This window comes from Hipposideros armiger, unplaced genomic scaffold, assembly GCF_001890085.2.
Source record: "Hipposideros armiger isolate ML-2016 unplaced genomic scaffold, ASM189008v1 scaffold_258, whole genome shotgun sequence".
Taxonomy (NCBI): Eukaryota; Metazoa; Chordata; class Mammalia; order Chiroptera; family Hipposideridae; genus Hipposideros; species Hipposideros armiger.
This window is the reverse complement of record NW_017731608.1, coordinates 1,070,528-1,085,820: the sequence shown is the minus strand read 5'-3', so window position 1 is coordinate 1,085,820 and position 15,293 is coordinate 1,070,528. Positions and strand designations below refer to the sequence as shown.

Below are 15,293 nucleotides of genomic sequence, written 5' to 3'. Positions count from 1 at the left end.
CTGATGAGCATTTCACATCAGGTGAAACACTCCCACACCTGTTCTAGGCTGTATATAGCGCCTAGGTCCCCAAGTAATAAATGCACCCAACAGGAATGGCAGTCGGTATAAGACAGATCGAATAAACTGAAAACAAGGATATAAGTGACCTAAAGAACAAATGATAAGGTGTATTTATGACTATCTCTCTCCTCTCACCTGGCTCTGTTCTAGGAGTGGTGGATTCTATTAAGTCCTCTTTATCCAGTAGTGGTACCGGCTCTGTCCGAGCTGCCACGAACAGCACTGGGAGCACTGAGGCTCGTAGATAGAGTCACTTTTATTGAGAACTATAGTTTTAGGAACAAACCACAAAAATAGTTCTTCCACTGGATTGGTTTCTGTGATTTCACAGTGAGGAGCCGAGAATGTAGGTGGCCCCCTAACCTCCATACCGATCAATGGCCTTCTTGATCCACTTCTTCAGGCGGAACACATGTGTGTAGAAGCCATATTTTCCATCCCTGTCACAGCCTTCACCCCATGAGACGATGCCCATTTGATACCAGCGGCTGTTAAAGGGGCTCTGAGGAAGAAACATGGGGTTTCCAATAGTCAAGCCCAAGGTAGTGTCAGTATGACCTTATCAGACAAGTATTTCTGAAAACTCGGGTCCCTCCCTGCCCACCCTACCCCCCAGATCTACCCACCAGCTCCTGGCCTTTAGAGAAGCTCGCTTACCTTCATGACAAAAGGTCCCCCACTGTCACCTTCACAAGCATCCCCTCGTTTGCCTTCATCGGGCTTGTAACCTTGAGAGAGAACAGCAGTCCTCAGGAGCATAGCTCATTCTCCAGCCACTGCCCTTCAAGTGACATAGCTGGTGAGTGTCCACTTGGTCCCTTTTAGTCATCCTTGATTTGTCATTTCCTCACCCCATACAGCCAATCCTTCAGCAAATCTCAGCTCTCTCTTCACCATATATCCCAAACCCAACTGCTTCTCACCACTTCTATGCCTGGTCACATCACATGCCTCTATCCTGAACTACTAGTTGCCCTAATTCCACTTTTGCCCACCTCCATCCATTCTCCATCCAACAGGCAGAAGGACTTAAAATATACGTTAGACTTACAGGTAGCCGAGGATAATGGCAGCTGCCCTTATCCAGTCTCCCCACATATCCTCAACAATGCAGAACAACAATGGAAGCTACACACAAATACCACACCTGCAACATAACTAGAATACAGAGAACACCCAAACTTCAAATCAATTTAATATATCTAATTGTACACCTAATATTAAAGCTTATGTGGAGATGACGATGGAAAAATATCTACTGGATAAAAGAAGTGAGTCCAATTGAAACATAAACCTTTGTAAATAACCCCAAATCTACAAAATGAATAGATGAAAACTAAATAGATCCATACAAAGATTCTATAGGGAAACAAAAAAAAATAAGAATAAAAACGCCTTGGTACATATATACAATGGAATATTGCTCAGCCATAAAAAAATATAAAAGGAAATCTTAACATTTGTGACAACATGGATGGACCTAGAGAGTATAATGCTAAGTGAAGTAAGACAGACAGGAAGACAAATACCATATGATCTCACTTATATGTGGAATCTAAAGAACAACGTAAACTCATAGATGCAGAGAACGAACTGATGGTTGCCAGATGGGAGGAGGGAAACAAAAAAAGCAGGGATAGCAATCCTGAAATTGAAAATAAGGAAAGACGCTTTTAATGCTAAAAGCCACAATTCACAATAATTAACAGTCACAATAAATAACAGTTATGAATATGTGCACCAAATATCACAGCAACCACATTTATAAAGTAAAAAATTTATACAGAGGGTGCCAAAAAAGTGTCTACACATTTTAAGAAAGGAAAAAACTATTAAAATTGTACTACTCAATATATACCGATAACAAGAGGAATACAAGTCACACTTGACTTGTGCAATTACAAGAGGTACTCAAAGTGGTTACCATCAGCGTAATTTTAATACAATTTTTTTCTTTCTTAACATGTGTATACATTTTTTTTAGCACCCTCTGTATATTACAAGCAATGTAAGGAGACAGATAAAAATACATTAATAAGAGAATTCAACACACCAAACTCAGTATAAGACAGATCCAATGAACTGAAAACAAATAAGGATATAAATGACCTAAATGGCAAGTGTTATGGTACATTTACGAATATATACATCAAACTTTACACATAGATAATACAGAACACACCTACACACTTCAAGCACACATATAACATTCATAGAAATTAATCAAACAGCTCTCTCTCAAAACAGTTCCATAAAGTAGAAATATTACAAACAATAATCTCAGATCATAATGCAACAAAACTCAAAATTATTAACAAAATCAAAATACAAAAAGGCCCTCCCACCTGGAAATTTAAAAACCACCTATTAAACAACTCTTGGGTGAAAGAGGAATACAAATTGAAATTACAGAATTTCTAAAAAAATAATGATAATGAAAACACTACATAGTGTTTTCTATGAAGAGGAAAATGCATAGCCCTACTAAAAAATAAAAAATAGATTGTTGGCTCAAAAGACTAGAAAGGAAACAGCAAAAGAAGGCAAAAGAAAAAAAAATTTTAAGATAAAACCAGAAATTAATGCAGTACATAATTGAACAATAGGCCTAATTAGTAAGTCAAACTCCTGGGCATCGTTTGTTTGTTTTTGCAACCACTAGCTAATTTACTCAAGAAAACTAAGAGGAAAAAACTTTAAATATATAAAATAAGGTGCCAGGGGGAAAACAATAATACATTGTATCATTCTGGAAAGAGGCCATGTAGACCTGAACAAATGGGAAGACATTTCTTGCCCTTGGATAAAATGACTCAACAGTAAAAAGATGTCAGTTCTTCCTAAATTTCTAAATTTAACATAATCCAAATAAAAATACCCACAAGCCTTTTTATGGAGCTAGACAAGTTGATACCAAAGTTCATACGGAAAAACAAACACGCAAGAATTTCCAGGAAAACCCTGGAAAAGAAAAACTAAGGGACAACAAGCCCTACCAGATATTAAAATATATGCTAAAGCTTCTATAATTAAAAGAAGACAATGTTTTAATATAATAAACAGACCAGGAGAACCAAATAGAATTGTCTTCAAATAGGAACAGACTTAAGTCCACATAGAAACCTAGTATGTAATGAAGGGCAAATCACTAGGGCAAAGATAGAATTTATAACAAATGGTGTAGGGAGCCAACCGAGTGGCTCATTGGTTAAGAGTTGGCCTGGGAGCATGAGCTCTGAGCAGCAGGGCCCCAGTTCGGATCCCACATGGGCCAGTGACACTACGCCCTCTACAGCTAAGATGGTGAACAACAGCTCGACCTGGAGCTGGGCTGCCAGGAGTCACCAACGATGGCATAGGCTGCAGTGGGCTGCTATAAGCTATCGTGAGTGGCTAGCAGCCGGCGTGAGTGGCTGGCTGGCAGCCAGCAATAGCCGGTGTGAGTGGCCGTCCAATGGTCGGCGACCCATCTGCCTCAGCCAGGAAGAGCGCAATGATAATACCAACATGGGCCAGTGAAGCAANTACCAACATGGGCCAGTGAAGCAATGTCCTCCACAACTAGACTGAAGAACAAAAGGACAGCAACTTGTCTGTTCCCCTTCCCCGATTCCCCAACGTTGTCCCCCTCACCCAATTCCCCAATAAAAATCTTTAAATAAATAAAAAATAAATGGTGTAGGGACAGCTGGTTAGCCATTTGGAAAAAGATAAATTTGAAACATATCTTGCATCATACACAAGCATAAAGTTCAAATGACTCAGGGATCTAAGAAAACTGAAACCACATACTAGAAGAAAACATGAGTGAATTTCTCCACAGCCTGAATATAAGGAAGGTTTTTCTAACTCTAACTCAAAACCCAGATGCAATAAGATAAAATGTTAATAAATTTGACTACATAGAAAAAATTTAATTGTCAAAAAATATATAAAGTTTAAAAAACTAACTGGGAGAAAATATCTGCAACATGTATCACAACGGCCTAATATCACTAATATATGAAGAACTCTTAAAATTGATGAGAAAGGGGCAAAAAAATGGGCAAAAACCATGATATAAAAATGGTCACTAAGTATATGAAAAGATGTTCAACTGCAAAATATTGGAAAGAATCTAAATGCCCATACACAGGAAATTGTTGATTAAAATATGGGTACATCCACATAATGGGAGTATAATGTGGCTATTAAACCTTTTTCAAAGAATAAGGAAAAACTCTATAACCAATATGCAGTGAATTTCCAGGATACACAAAGTGAAAAAAAGCAAAGTACAAAAGAATATCTATAGTAGCTACCCTGTGTGGAAGAAAAAGGAAATAACAGTATATACAAGTATCTGCTCTCAAGAAGAAAACAAGAAGACTAAACCACAAACTACTGAGATTGGTTACCCTGAGGGCCTGGATGGAAATGGGGTGAAAAGATGGGGTGGAAACAGGACAGGAGGGAAAGGAGAGTGTCAGTTCTGTGAGTGTACCTGTTTCAAAGAGTCTGAGTTTTAGAACCATGTTAATACTCCAAAAGTAAAATAAAAACAACAAAGATGGAGGGGGGGGGGCAAAACTGAATACAGTCAGAAACAAATGAACCTAACTGTTATTTTAAATAAATAACACAGAAGGGGAGAAAAAAAAATGAACCCAAGTTTCTTTTGAACATAGTATTTCAACTACATATCCTCAGGCTAAGGACAGAAATAACTGAAGAAATGCTGAACTCTAGTTTTTCACAGCTATTCATGAGTGATTCTGAAAGTGTGTATTCTACTACTGATCAAATAAGTAAATATAATATGGAAAATGAGAGTCAGGCTTCTCATGTCAACAAAGAATTGTAAATGGGAAAAGGGAGAAGCTAAAATTAATCCTGTTGGATTGCAGTGGGAGGTTTCCATCTGAATTCATGGTTTTAGATAGATGGAGAGGGGGAGATGGGGAGAAGGAGGGAGGGAGGGAGGGAGGGAGGGAGAGAGGGAGAGAGGGAGAGAGAGGGAGAGATTAGTTTATGCATAATACACACTTCCAGTTCTGTCTGCTGAGAGGCCTAGGAGCAATGACAGCTCAGCAGCAATGTGCACCCCTCACCACCCAGATCCTGGTTTCTAAATACCATTCCCCGCTAGAAGAGAAGTAGGATGAACCATCAACATTTGGCTGTGCTGAAAGCAAGTGCTCAAAGAATGACAGGGACAAACAGGGGACTCCTACTGGCAAAGCCTGGGATAATTTGATCAAAATAAATAATGACAATAACAAATTATAACCCTTAGAATAAAGTAAGGCCTCATGAGTCCACAAGGATAGAATGAAAGGAAAGGTCTTCCCTACAGTAGATTAATAACTAATAAATGTAGAAGGAATGACAGAATTAGAAAATCACCATTTGGCAGCCACCATAGCTGGGAGCACAATTTGATAAGAAATAAGATAGACAATATCAAAGTTTCTCCCCACAAGATATTAATTATAAAGAAAGAACCAGAGCTTTACAGTGAGAAACCTGGCAGATTCAGACACCACCTTAACCAAGAGGTCAGATTTAATCTCACCAGTTAAGAGACAAACTGACATCACATGTCTGCTAATGGGATGCATGGAGAAGGCCACGGCACACTTAGCCTCGTTCTGCTCCTGAGTAAACCTTAACCCCAAAATGAGGGCCAATCTAGAGATTCACTGCCCTGTACTCGTCAAATATTTCAAGGTCATGGAAGACATAGAACGATGGACAACTAAAGACAATAAGTAATCCAGGCTGGGTCCTGGTGAGAAAAAACATTTTTATTTTCTTTTGCTATAAAAGACAGCAAGTTGAATAAGTGAAAAACATTTTAATAACGTCTACAGATTATATAATGGGATTATATGAAGTTTCTGATTTAGTAATTGTCCTGTGGTTATGTAAGAGAACATCCTTGGTTTGGGGAAATACTCAATTATATGGGTAAAAAGACACCGTATGTACAATTTGCTCTCGAACAGTGCATGTATACAGAGGGTGCCAAAAAAAAATGTATGCACCTTTTAAGAAAAGAAAAAAACTATTAAGATTGAAATAACATATACCGATAATGAAAGACGAATACAAGTCACGTTTGACTTCTGCAATTACAAGAGGTGCTCCAAGTGGTTCCATCAGCGTCCAGACACTTCTGATTACGGCCAACTACTGTTTGAGCAACATTGACCGAAGTGTCCACTTGTGTACATTTTTTTTGGCACCCCCGGTATGTGTGTATGTGTGTGTGTGTGTGTGTGTGTGTGTGTNGTATGTGTGTATGTGTGTGTGTGTGTGTGTGTGTGTGTGTGTGTGTGTGTGTGTGTGTGTGTAAACATACACACATACACAAAGTGGGGATGGCAGAATCTGGGTGATGATATACAGGAATTCTTTGTATTATTTTTAAAAAAATTTTTTTTGCTGAGCCATCCTGCCACCTGTTGGCAGCTCAGCAACAGCTCAGCTCAGGCCGGGCATCCAACCGCTGTTGCTCTAAGCTCGCACTCTTGAGCGAGCTCTTTACCAACTGAACTACTCGGCCGGCCCTTGTATTATTTTTGCAACTTTTCTGAGTCTGAAATTATACTAAATTTTTTTATTTTAATTTAAGTTAGACCATTGATTCACCTGCCCCAAACCCTCCAAAAACTTTGTATCTTAAATGCGAAAGTTCTTCCAGGCCCTAAGGGAAGTGCCCGTCCTCTGCCCGCCCACCAATCTCTCCTTACCTACTGCTGCTCTTCCTGTGTTGATTGCACTCCAGCCACTCAGGCCTCCCTGCTCTGCTTCCGACATGCCAAGTACGCCCCCACCTCAGGGCCTTTGCACCTGCTGTCCCCTCAGCCTGGAGTGCACTTCCCCTAGACTGGCTCACCCCTTTAGTTCTTCCAGTGAAGAAATCACTGCTCAAACATCACCTTCTTAGAGAGGCCTTCTCCAGCCACTCTATTTAGAAGATTGCCCCTGTCCCCATTTCTCTCTCCCTTACTCTGCTTGATTTTTCTTCCTAGCGGTGACTGCTATTCTAGATCTGTTTAGTGACATTTCTTCCTTCTAGGAAGGAAGATCTCTGAGGACACAGGCATCTGTTTGGTCCTTGTTGTAGATCCTGGAATACTGCCTGGATCACAGTAAGCACTCAATCAACATTTGTTGAACAACTGAACAAATGAATAGCTTTTCCACCCCCCGGCCCCCCACAGCCTCTGGTCCCTTTGTAGGCTCACACATACTGACAACCAGTGACCAACTCCATGCCTAACACTTTGTATACACTATTGTGTTGAAGCCTCACACAACCTTCTGGAATGGATGCTTTTATCTCTATTTTACAGAGGAAGAAACTGAACCTCCAGAGTTATGGCTTGTAAGTCAGACAGCTTATAAGCGACTGAAGCCAGGACTTGAACCGGTCTGTGCTCTTAACCTGTCCCCACCCCCACCCCCCAAACCCTGAGGCCCTGCCGTGCCTTCCTGCCAAGCCACACCCAGGGAACTCACCGGCACAGAACATGTTGTCAGTGGTGCGGATCCGAGTGGAGGCCTTGCACACAGAGGTTTCCACGATGGGCACGTTCACCACCTGCAGGACACTCGGCTGCGAGTCGCTAGGATTGGCTGTCCACGTCTCCCTCAGGTTGCCCCAGCCGGTCACCCGCCCTTTGTGTCCAGCCTGGAGCAATCTTTGAGGAAAGGAGACGGACCTAGTAAGAACTGACCTCTCTAGGACCTCTGGCCCCAGCAAGAGACCTGAACCTCAAACACCAATGCAGAAAGAACTTGTGGGATTGCTCCAAGGAACTGAGGCCTGGGAAAGGGAAGAAACTTCTGCAAGGCCTACACAGGGGCCGTCAGGCCCACAACTCAGCCCAGGCATCTGTTAGTGGCCCCCGGGCCGCCCCACCTGGCCGTCCCACCTGTTTGCTGTCTGCTTGTCGGGTAGGCACACAGGGTGGATGTAGCTGCTGAAGGTGATGGGCTTCTTGAGCTTCAGCAGGGCGATGTCACGGTCCAGCATGTCCCTCCAGTTGTACCTGGGGTGAATGTAGATCTTTTCCAGCATGGAGATCTTTTCAATGCCTCGCTCATACCTGCGCAGACCCCAACAGAGAAACGGGGAAGCCATAAGTCACCCAGTGAGGGGCAGCAGTTCCCTGAGGAAGGAAACTGCCTGCCCTCAAGGTCTGGGAGTCAGGGTGACCAGCAGGTCCTCAGTGAGGTGGCACTTGGCAGCTTCCGGGCAGCTCCTTCCTGGACTGAGCTGCACAGAGCTTTGGAGGCAAACAGCCCAAGCAAATGGGGGGAGGGAAGCAGAGACTGTAGGCCATGCTACTGACAGTCTCAATTCAGAAGTTACACCTGGACCATGTCCTGGTGTCTGGAGGGGAGCTAGGGGTAGCCCAGGATTGCACTCTGCAAAGCCTTAGTTTCTCTGACCCTAGCTCCCAGCCTAGGTCAGGACATGGCCACATGGACTCTACAGCAGAGACTGCTGGATTTTCTACTGTGCAAGATGGACCACCACAGCCCGTCACCATCACCCTGGAGGACTCGGCCCTACCAGACGGCCCTGGGCCCCCGGTTCCATACCTGGTGCGGGAATGCTTGCCAATGCGCACCAGAAGGTCATTCTCAGTGTAGTTCTTGTCCCAAGGCGGGTACAGGACACAGTGGGCAGCAGTGAGGACCCAGCGGTCACTGATAAGGCTGGCCCCACACAGCAGCTCCTGGGGACTCTTCCGGAAAATCATCACCTGCCTAAGAGGGGGAACAGGACGCATTAGAGTTGAGGAGCTGCCCCTCCACCAGCCCTAGAAGTAGGACGTCCCAGATTTAAAACTAACTGGACAGAGCTGCCTGCTGGACTCAGACCCCAGCTTGACCCAGCCACCCTTGGGGACTGGGGCATCCATGTGACAGCGAGGGGTGGCCTCCTGCTTTCTGCACCCCTCCCCAGCTTCTTCTGGTTCAGAGTTGCGCAGCTCAGCACAGCTATGGAGTCAGCAGAACTGGGTTCAAGTCCTGCTGTGCAACCCATTAGCGGTGTCACTTAGGCAAGTCCCTACAACTCTCTGAGGCGCAGCGTCGCCTTCTGCATGTGAGAAGAAACCCAGTCTCCAAAGACTTGCGAGAACTCGACGAGATGCTGCGCTGGGCTCTCGTTATCCCTGAAGTCTAGGCCTGTGAGGGAAGCGAACGCACCAGGGCGCCAGGCCCATCTCCGCGTCCCAACCCGCCACGATGCGCCCGCCTATGTAGGACTCCAGAAGCTGCTGCTCCGTATTGTCCTCCAGTGACTTCTTCTCGAACAGAGGCCTCAGCCCACAGTCTGCAAAGCAAGCCATGCGGTGAGGGGCCGAGCGCAGCCTCTACCCGGCGCCCGGCGGCCCCGCCCCCGAGGCCTGAGGCCCCGCCCCGCGGGTCAAGGCCCCGCCCCCTCCGCCTCACCTGCCTCCCCGGAGCCGAAGGTCTTCTCATTGAAGAAGGGTTGGAACTCCTCAGTGGTGGCGCGCCCCTCGATGGCTGCGTCGGGGTCCTCGGCCAACCCGTCGCCCGTCTCGTCTAGAGGCTCCTCTGCAGGGACCCAGGTACCGGCTGGGACCGGGCTGAGCCGCTCCTCACCCACCCTCTAGACCTCCCCAAGACTCTGGCCGGCACAGGAGACCATTTGGTGCAGAGTTTAAGAGCACAAGTGCACCTGGATTACTAGGCAATTTAAACTCCCTGTGGCCTCATTGTACTCAGCTGTGAAATGGGGTTAAAATCTATTCCCACCTGGGTAATGGACCAGCTGTAATGAGCGCACTCACGTGCTCATGTGATAAGCCTTAGATTAAGGAAGGCGTTGTTCTTGTTATTCCCTCCAGGCTTTGTCTCCTGTCTCAGCCCCCCTCCCCAGGCCCTGCCCTCTCACCACAATAGTGGAGGTCGCAGTACTCGAAGTCACCAGGCTTCCCGCCCACGTAGCACCAGGCGCCCTCCTCGTCCCCGTCTGGGTTGCGGCAGAAATTCTTCACCAGTGGCACTGCGGGGCTGAAGTCCTGGTCCTTGCTCAGGGCCTCAGCCTGACTGCTGGCCCAGGCCAGACAGGGGGACCCGTGTATGGTCACCGCCAGGCTTCCCTGGTAATGCCGGCCACGCTCAAGGACACACTGCTCCACTGTAGGTGACTCATTCACCCTGGCACCTCCGGAGCGGGGGGTCAGCTCCACAGTGACGCCATTTGTGCCTGGTGGGTGAGAAGGCAAGGGAGCAGAGTGGGACTACACGTGGGAGCAGAGTGGGACTACACGTACCCAGACAGTCAGGCTTTGAGCCCCTGCCTCGCAGCCTTCTTCTTGTATGACCTCAGGTAACTTAACCTCTCCGAGCTTCAGTTTGCTTGCCTATGAAAGGGGTTGCTAATGCCATTCTTTCAGGGTCATTGAGAAATTTAAACAAAATACATGTCATAACTGGTGCATAATAAGCCAGGGAGATAGTAACCAGGTTTCACCTCCTGTAATCTATTACAGGGCTATCTGTAGTCTATTGGTAGTGACTGCCTGGAGTTTTTAAAGAAAGATTCTGTGTTTTTATAGAGGCACAGCAGGAAAGAGAGCTGGGATGACTAAGGGTATCTACAGAGGGCAGTAGGTCGATTTCAGCATGCCTTCTCTACCTCTTGACCTTGACCCTGTGGCTGCTCTGGTCAATGGAACATGGGCAGAATTGACTGTGCCAGTTCTGAGCCTAGGCCTGAAGACACAGTGTGTGTTTCTGCTCACTGTTTTGCACTTTTGCCATCACCATGGGAAGATGGCACCTTTTACTGCCAGAATGAGTACTTGTGGAGCAGACCTCGACCCAACCCACACAAAGAGCCAAGCTCAGCTGTACCCATCATTTGAAGCAAAGCCACCAGCCAAGCCCAGGTTACATCATGGGCCCCACAGACACATGAGCAGTGCCACCCCAGCCGACCCTCAGACACGTAAGAAATAAGTGCTTGTTGACGTACGCCCCTGAGCTTTTGTGGTTGTTCGTGATTTTGTAGGTTTTGCAGCATGGTTGTAGCTATAGCTGATTGACACATCGCGGGAAATAATAATGACAGCGCTGGACTGTATGAGGCTTGCTCGGTGGTGCTAGAAAGGGCGCGTGGACTGAAATGGTTAGGGAGGGCTTCCTGGAGGCAAGAGTGCCTCAAACAGGAAGGAAAGCATATCTGGAGTGAGCCACAGCCTGGGTCAGAAGGAAGTGAAGGTGGGAGGGAAGGAGGCTGGAAGCCAATTCTCCCTGGTCTCCTGACCGACAGGCCCAAATATGTCGTACATGACTAACCCCCGCTTAAAGGGAGTCAGGATCTTGGTTTCTGCTCCAGGCTGCCAGGCCCCGTGAAGACGCCTTGGCCATGGACTGCCTAATCGCCCCTAGCTCACCACAGACAGGGATGCTGCACTCCTCCCTCCGCATGGTGGGGTCCGAAGTATAGCACCAGGGCCCAGTGCTGCTGCCATCTGGGTTGCGGCAAAAATTCTCCTGCAGGTCGGCCCCAGGGTGGGTGGTGGAGTTGATTCTGGAAAAGGAAATGGCTCAGCTGGAGGCCATGCCCCCTCAGTGTCTCCTTGACTCCCACCCCATTCTCAGCCCACTGGCAGACAGACCTGCCCATCACTCACTCAGGCTTATGTGGGTAGCGACTCCTCCATAGCTGGCACTCGATGCCTGACCGGGTGAAGCTCTCATTCCCTCGGTAGTTCATACCCAGACCTTCAGCGCAGTTACCTGCAGAGACCCCAGCCCAGTTTTCTTACCCTGAGGATTTGTCTCCCCTTTGTCTTAGCAAAGCTCCATCTACCCCTTCCAAGCTCCTTCTGGCTCACGACCCTTAACCTGCATTTACTCAGCACCTCCTCTGCACTCAGCGGTTCTCCAATCCATTTAACAGTAGTCACCAAATATTTACTGTGACAACCCTCTGGGAGGCACAGTGCCAGGTACTAAGGACATAGTGATGAATAAGACAGTCATAGTCATGGAGCTTATTATATTCAGTGGGTCCTCATGACCAGCAGGATGAAAAAGTGAACAGGGCCTAACCTGACCCTGGTCTACCCGTCCTGTTATCTTAGCGCCTCATGCCTCAGGGCCTTTGCACATGCTATTTTCTTTGCCTTGGAATGCTCTCCTGTTTGTTTATCAGAGCATCTCACAAATCCAGGTAAAACTCTACTTCTTCTGGGGAGCTGTCCCTGATTCTGTCAGCAAACTAAAAGCTCCTTCTCCTGGCATTCTCTTGGCACCTGGAACAGAACTTTTCCAGGAATTGATGTTTTGTGTTTTTGTTTTCCTATGAAATTGTGAGCTCCTTGATTCTCTCAAAACACCCAGCACTTGACATAGTGCCTGGCACTTAGCAGGGGCTTAGTGAAATGTCTGTTAATAAGTTATTTAACAAATGAAAGTATGGCCAGTGGTGATTAAAGAGTTCATGGTGTGGGGTCTGTTCTCACACTAACAGTGTATTCAGAAGGCTCAGCAAAGTGGTGCCATTTGAACTAGTCTTTGAAGGACAGGACATTTTCGGTAGGAAGATGGCAATGTAAGCAAGAGTGAGGAGGTAGAACCATCTTGGCATGTACAGAGAAGAGCTTGCTGTCAGAGTAGCTGGGGGTCTGGGTTCATGGTTGGTGCCATGGCAGATAAGGCTAGAAGGGGAGGTTAAGGCCAGAGCCTGCAATGTTTGCTGGGCTAAGAAGCTGGTGCTATTCTGGAAGCACTGGGTAGCCACTCAAGGTTTTGGAGAACGAATGTGACATCTTCGGAGCTCTGCCCTGGGGACATGGGCAGTGGCTTAGATGAGAATGAGGCCTTGAACATTAATTAATTCATTATCCATTCATTCATTCATTTGTTCCTTCAACATTAATCATCTTACCAGAGCCAGGTGCTAATGATCCTCGACAGCAGGGACAGAAAGGCAGTGTCAGATGCTGGGGACTGCTACCGCTGGGAAACCTCCTGACCCATCCCTACTCTGCTCTTCTCCCAGGCTGTCCCCTTCATATCCTGACCTCCCACCCCCGCATCGATTCCTCACCTTCCAGACATTCCACGAGCTTTTCCCGAGGTTTCCTCACCGACTCACAAGCTGGAAAAGACCCAGAAACACCTTTGGGATTGGGGTAGGGACAAGATGGGCTCAAGTGAAGGGTGGGACGACATTCAGAAACAGAGAGATGGACAGACAGATGGAAGGGAGGGAGGAAAGGGAGGAAGGAGGAAGGGAGGGAGGCAGGGGAAAAAGAGGCACGGGTAGGTGGCGGGGGGGTGATTGAATGGACCAGAATCTCAAGGGTAGAACATTCTCTAAGTGGGACCCCCAGGACTCCCTTCCTGAAGCCGACCCTTCCCAGTGCTCACCTGTGTACTTGGCCCAGAATGCATCCTGAAAAGCAAGGGCTGAGCATGAGGCTGTGGCCGGACCCTGTTTTGTTTTGGTTTTTAGTAAACATTACGTCTTCTTATACTTTTCTCTTTCCCTTCCCCTGGTCTCTCTGGGAAGGTTTGTGGCAGAGTTTCTTACTTTTGTTTCCAAAAGCTCCAGCCCACTGAGGACAAGAAAGCTCTCCCACCCCCACCCAAGTCCGGAAGGGATTCCCCTGGCTGGTGTAGACTGGAGAAGATGGGGCATGGGGTGCTGGCAGTGGGGCCCAGGCAGAGCCCTAAGGAAGGGAAAGGCCGCAGGATTCCCGGAACATAGAGGCCTAGGTCCAGGGCTTCCAGCCTCACCAGAGTCCCACACCCCAAGGGTGGCCAAGAGTTAGCAGGAAAGCTGAAGCTGAGAGGCCACGGGGGCCAGAGGCTCCAGAGATCCCGATATAGACAGAGGTCCGAAGGCTGAGAGGCCCCCCGATGTCCTGGAGCCTCACCACGCCCTGAGACCAGTCATCGGGACCTCCAAGTAAGGTTGTTCATCTTGGCAGCCCCGTGAAATGGGACCCAGAGATGAAATTAAGTGCAAGAGCAGTGATGTTCTTTGCTCCCCTCATTTGTGGCTCTAGAGTTGGGCCCACTCAGAGGGACCCCGGCCCGCCCTCACCGTGGCACTGGAAGACTCCAGGGCCTCCCTGGCCTCCTCGTAGCTGCACTGCTCCTCCACGCACTCTCGCTCCAGGTTGCCCTTGCGCACCTCCTCCAGGAAGCCACTGTTGGCACGTCGGACCCGCTGGAGCAGCGACAGTGCTTGCTGAGGCTCCAGGAACACTGCAGGAGGAGGGGCATGGGACACTGGCCTGAGGGAGCCTGGTTGTCTTGGCCATCATGGGGGCAGAAAGCAAGCCTGGCCTGCCCTGCTGGCTTCTGAAAGGGGGTGTCTGGGATGGCGGCAGGACCTGAAAGGCTGCTAATGGTAGCCCACTAGCTCCCCTCCTTTCATTGGTCACCCCTAGTCCACTCCCCATATTGCAAGAGAGAAGTAGCCCCCTTACCATGCTGGCTGTGCACAAGGCTAAACAGGGCAACCAAGGCCAGGCAGCCAGGTAGCCACGGGCCTCGGACGTGCGCCATAGTATGTCGGCTTGGGACGCTGAGGTCTCATCCTGACCTCTCAGGTTAATGTTAAACTAACATGAAGAAATCAGCTGAGAAGGAGTGGTCAGCAGGTCAGGGCCTTGGGGACAAGTCCACAGAGTGGAATAGTTGATCCCGCCATTTGGGAGCACAGGTCCTCCTGGGACCAGAGATGGATGGTCTGGGAGGAAGTCACAAAAGAGACCCGTGTAACCACCATCACCCAGGGCCCCCTCTTCCCTTAGGCATGGGCCAACTTGGTCCAGGGGGCTCACAAGGTCTTTCTGAGGCTCCTTCCAATCCTAACATGTGGTGGTGGTTACTTTAATCTCTGTGTGCCTCAGCGTCCTTATCTGTTCATGGGAATAGTACTTTGATGTGAAGACTAAAGGAGACTGTGAATGTAAAGCCCATGAAAGTGCTTAATAATCACCAGGTACATGGATGTAAACCAAGAGGGGGGGGGGTTGTGTGATTACAATACACAGATATAATAGAGACAAGGGTGTGGTCAGAAAAGCACTGCCCACCTTGCCCTAGGGACACTTGGGGCAGGGACAGCCACCATTCATCCCAACCTCTCAGCCACTGATAGAAGGTCCCATTTCCCCTGCTGCCCATCTGGGGCGCCGTGGAGGAGTGTTTGTGTGCAGTGGTTGCCTGGGAGGAGG

The 15,293-nt window shown here is 47.8% G+C and overlaps 1 protein-coding gene across 1 annotated transcript; it reads right to left on the bottom strand.

The window, feature by feature from the left end:
• Positions 1-301: 301 nt before the first annotated feature.
• F2 (coagulation factor II, thrombin) lies at positions 302-14,657 on the bottom strand. The gene is made up of 14 exons (XM_019656316.1): positions 14,541-14,657; positions 14,153-14,316; positions 13,474-13,498; positions 13,151-13,201; positions 11,730-11,835; positions 11,490-11,626; positions 9,983-10,297; positions 9,517-9,642; positions 9,271-9,397; positions 8,659-8,826; positions 7,986-8,159; positions 7,570-7,751; positions 721-791; positions 302-565 (listed from the first exon to the last, which is right to left on the bottom strand). The coding sequence occupies exons 1-14, from the start codon at positions 14,617-14,619 to the stop codon at positions 422-424; spliced, it is 1,869 nt and encodes a 622-aa protein (XP_019511861.1). The 5' UTR covers positions 14,620-14,657; the 3' UTR covers positions 302-421.
• Positions 14,658-15,293: the final 636 nt, after the last annotated feature.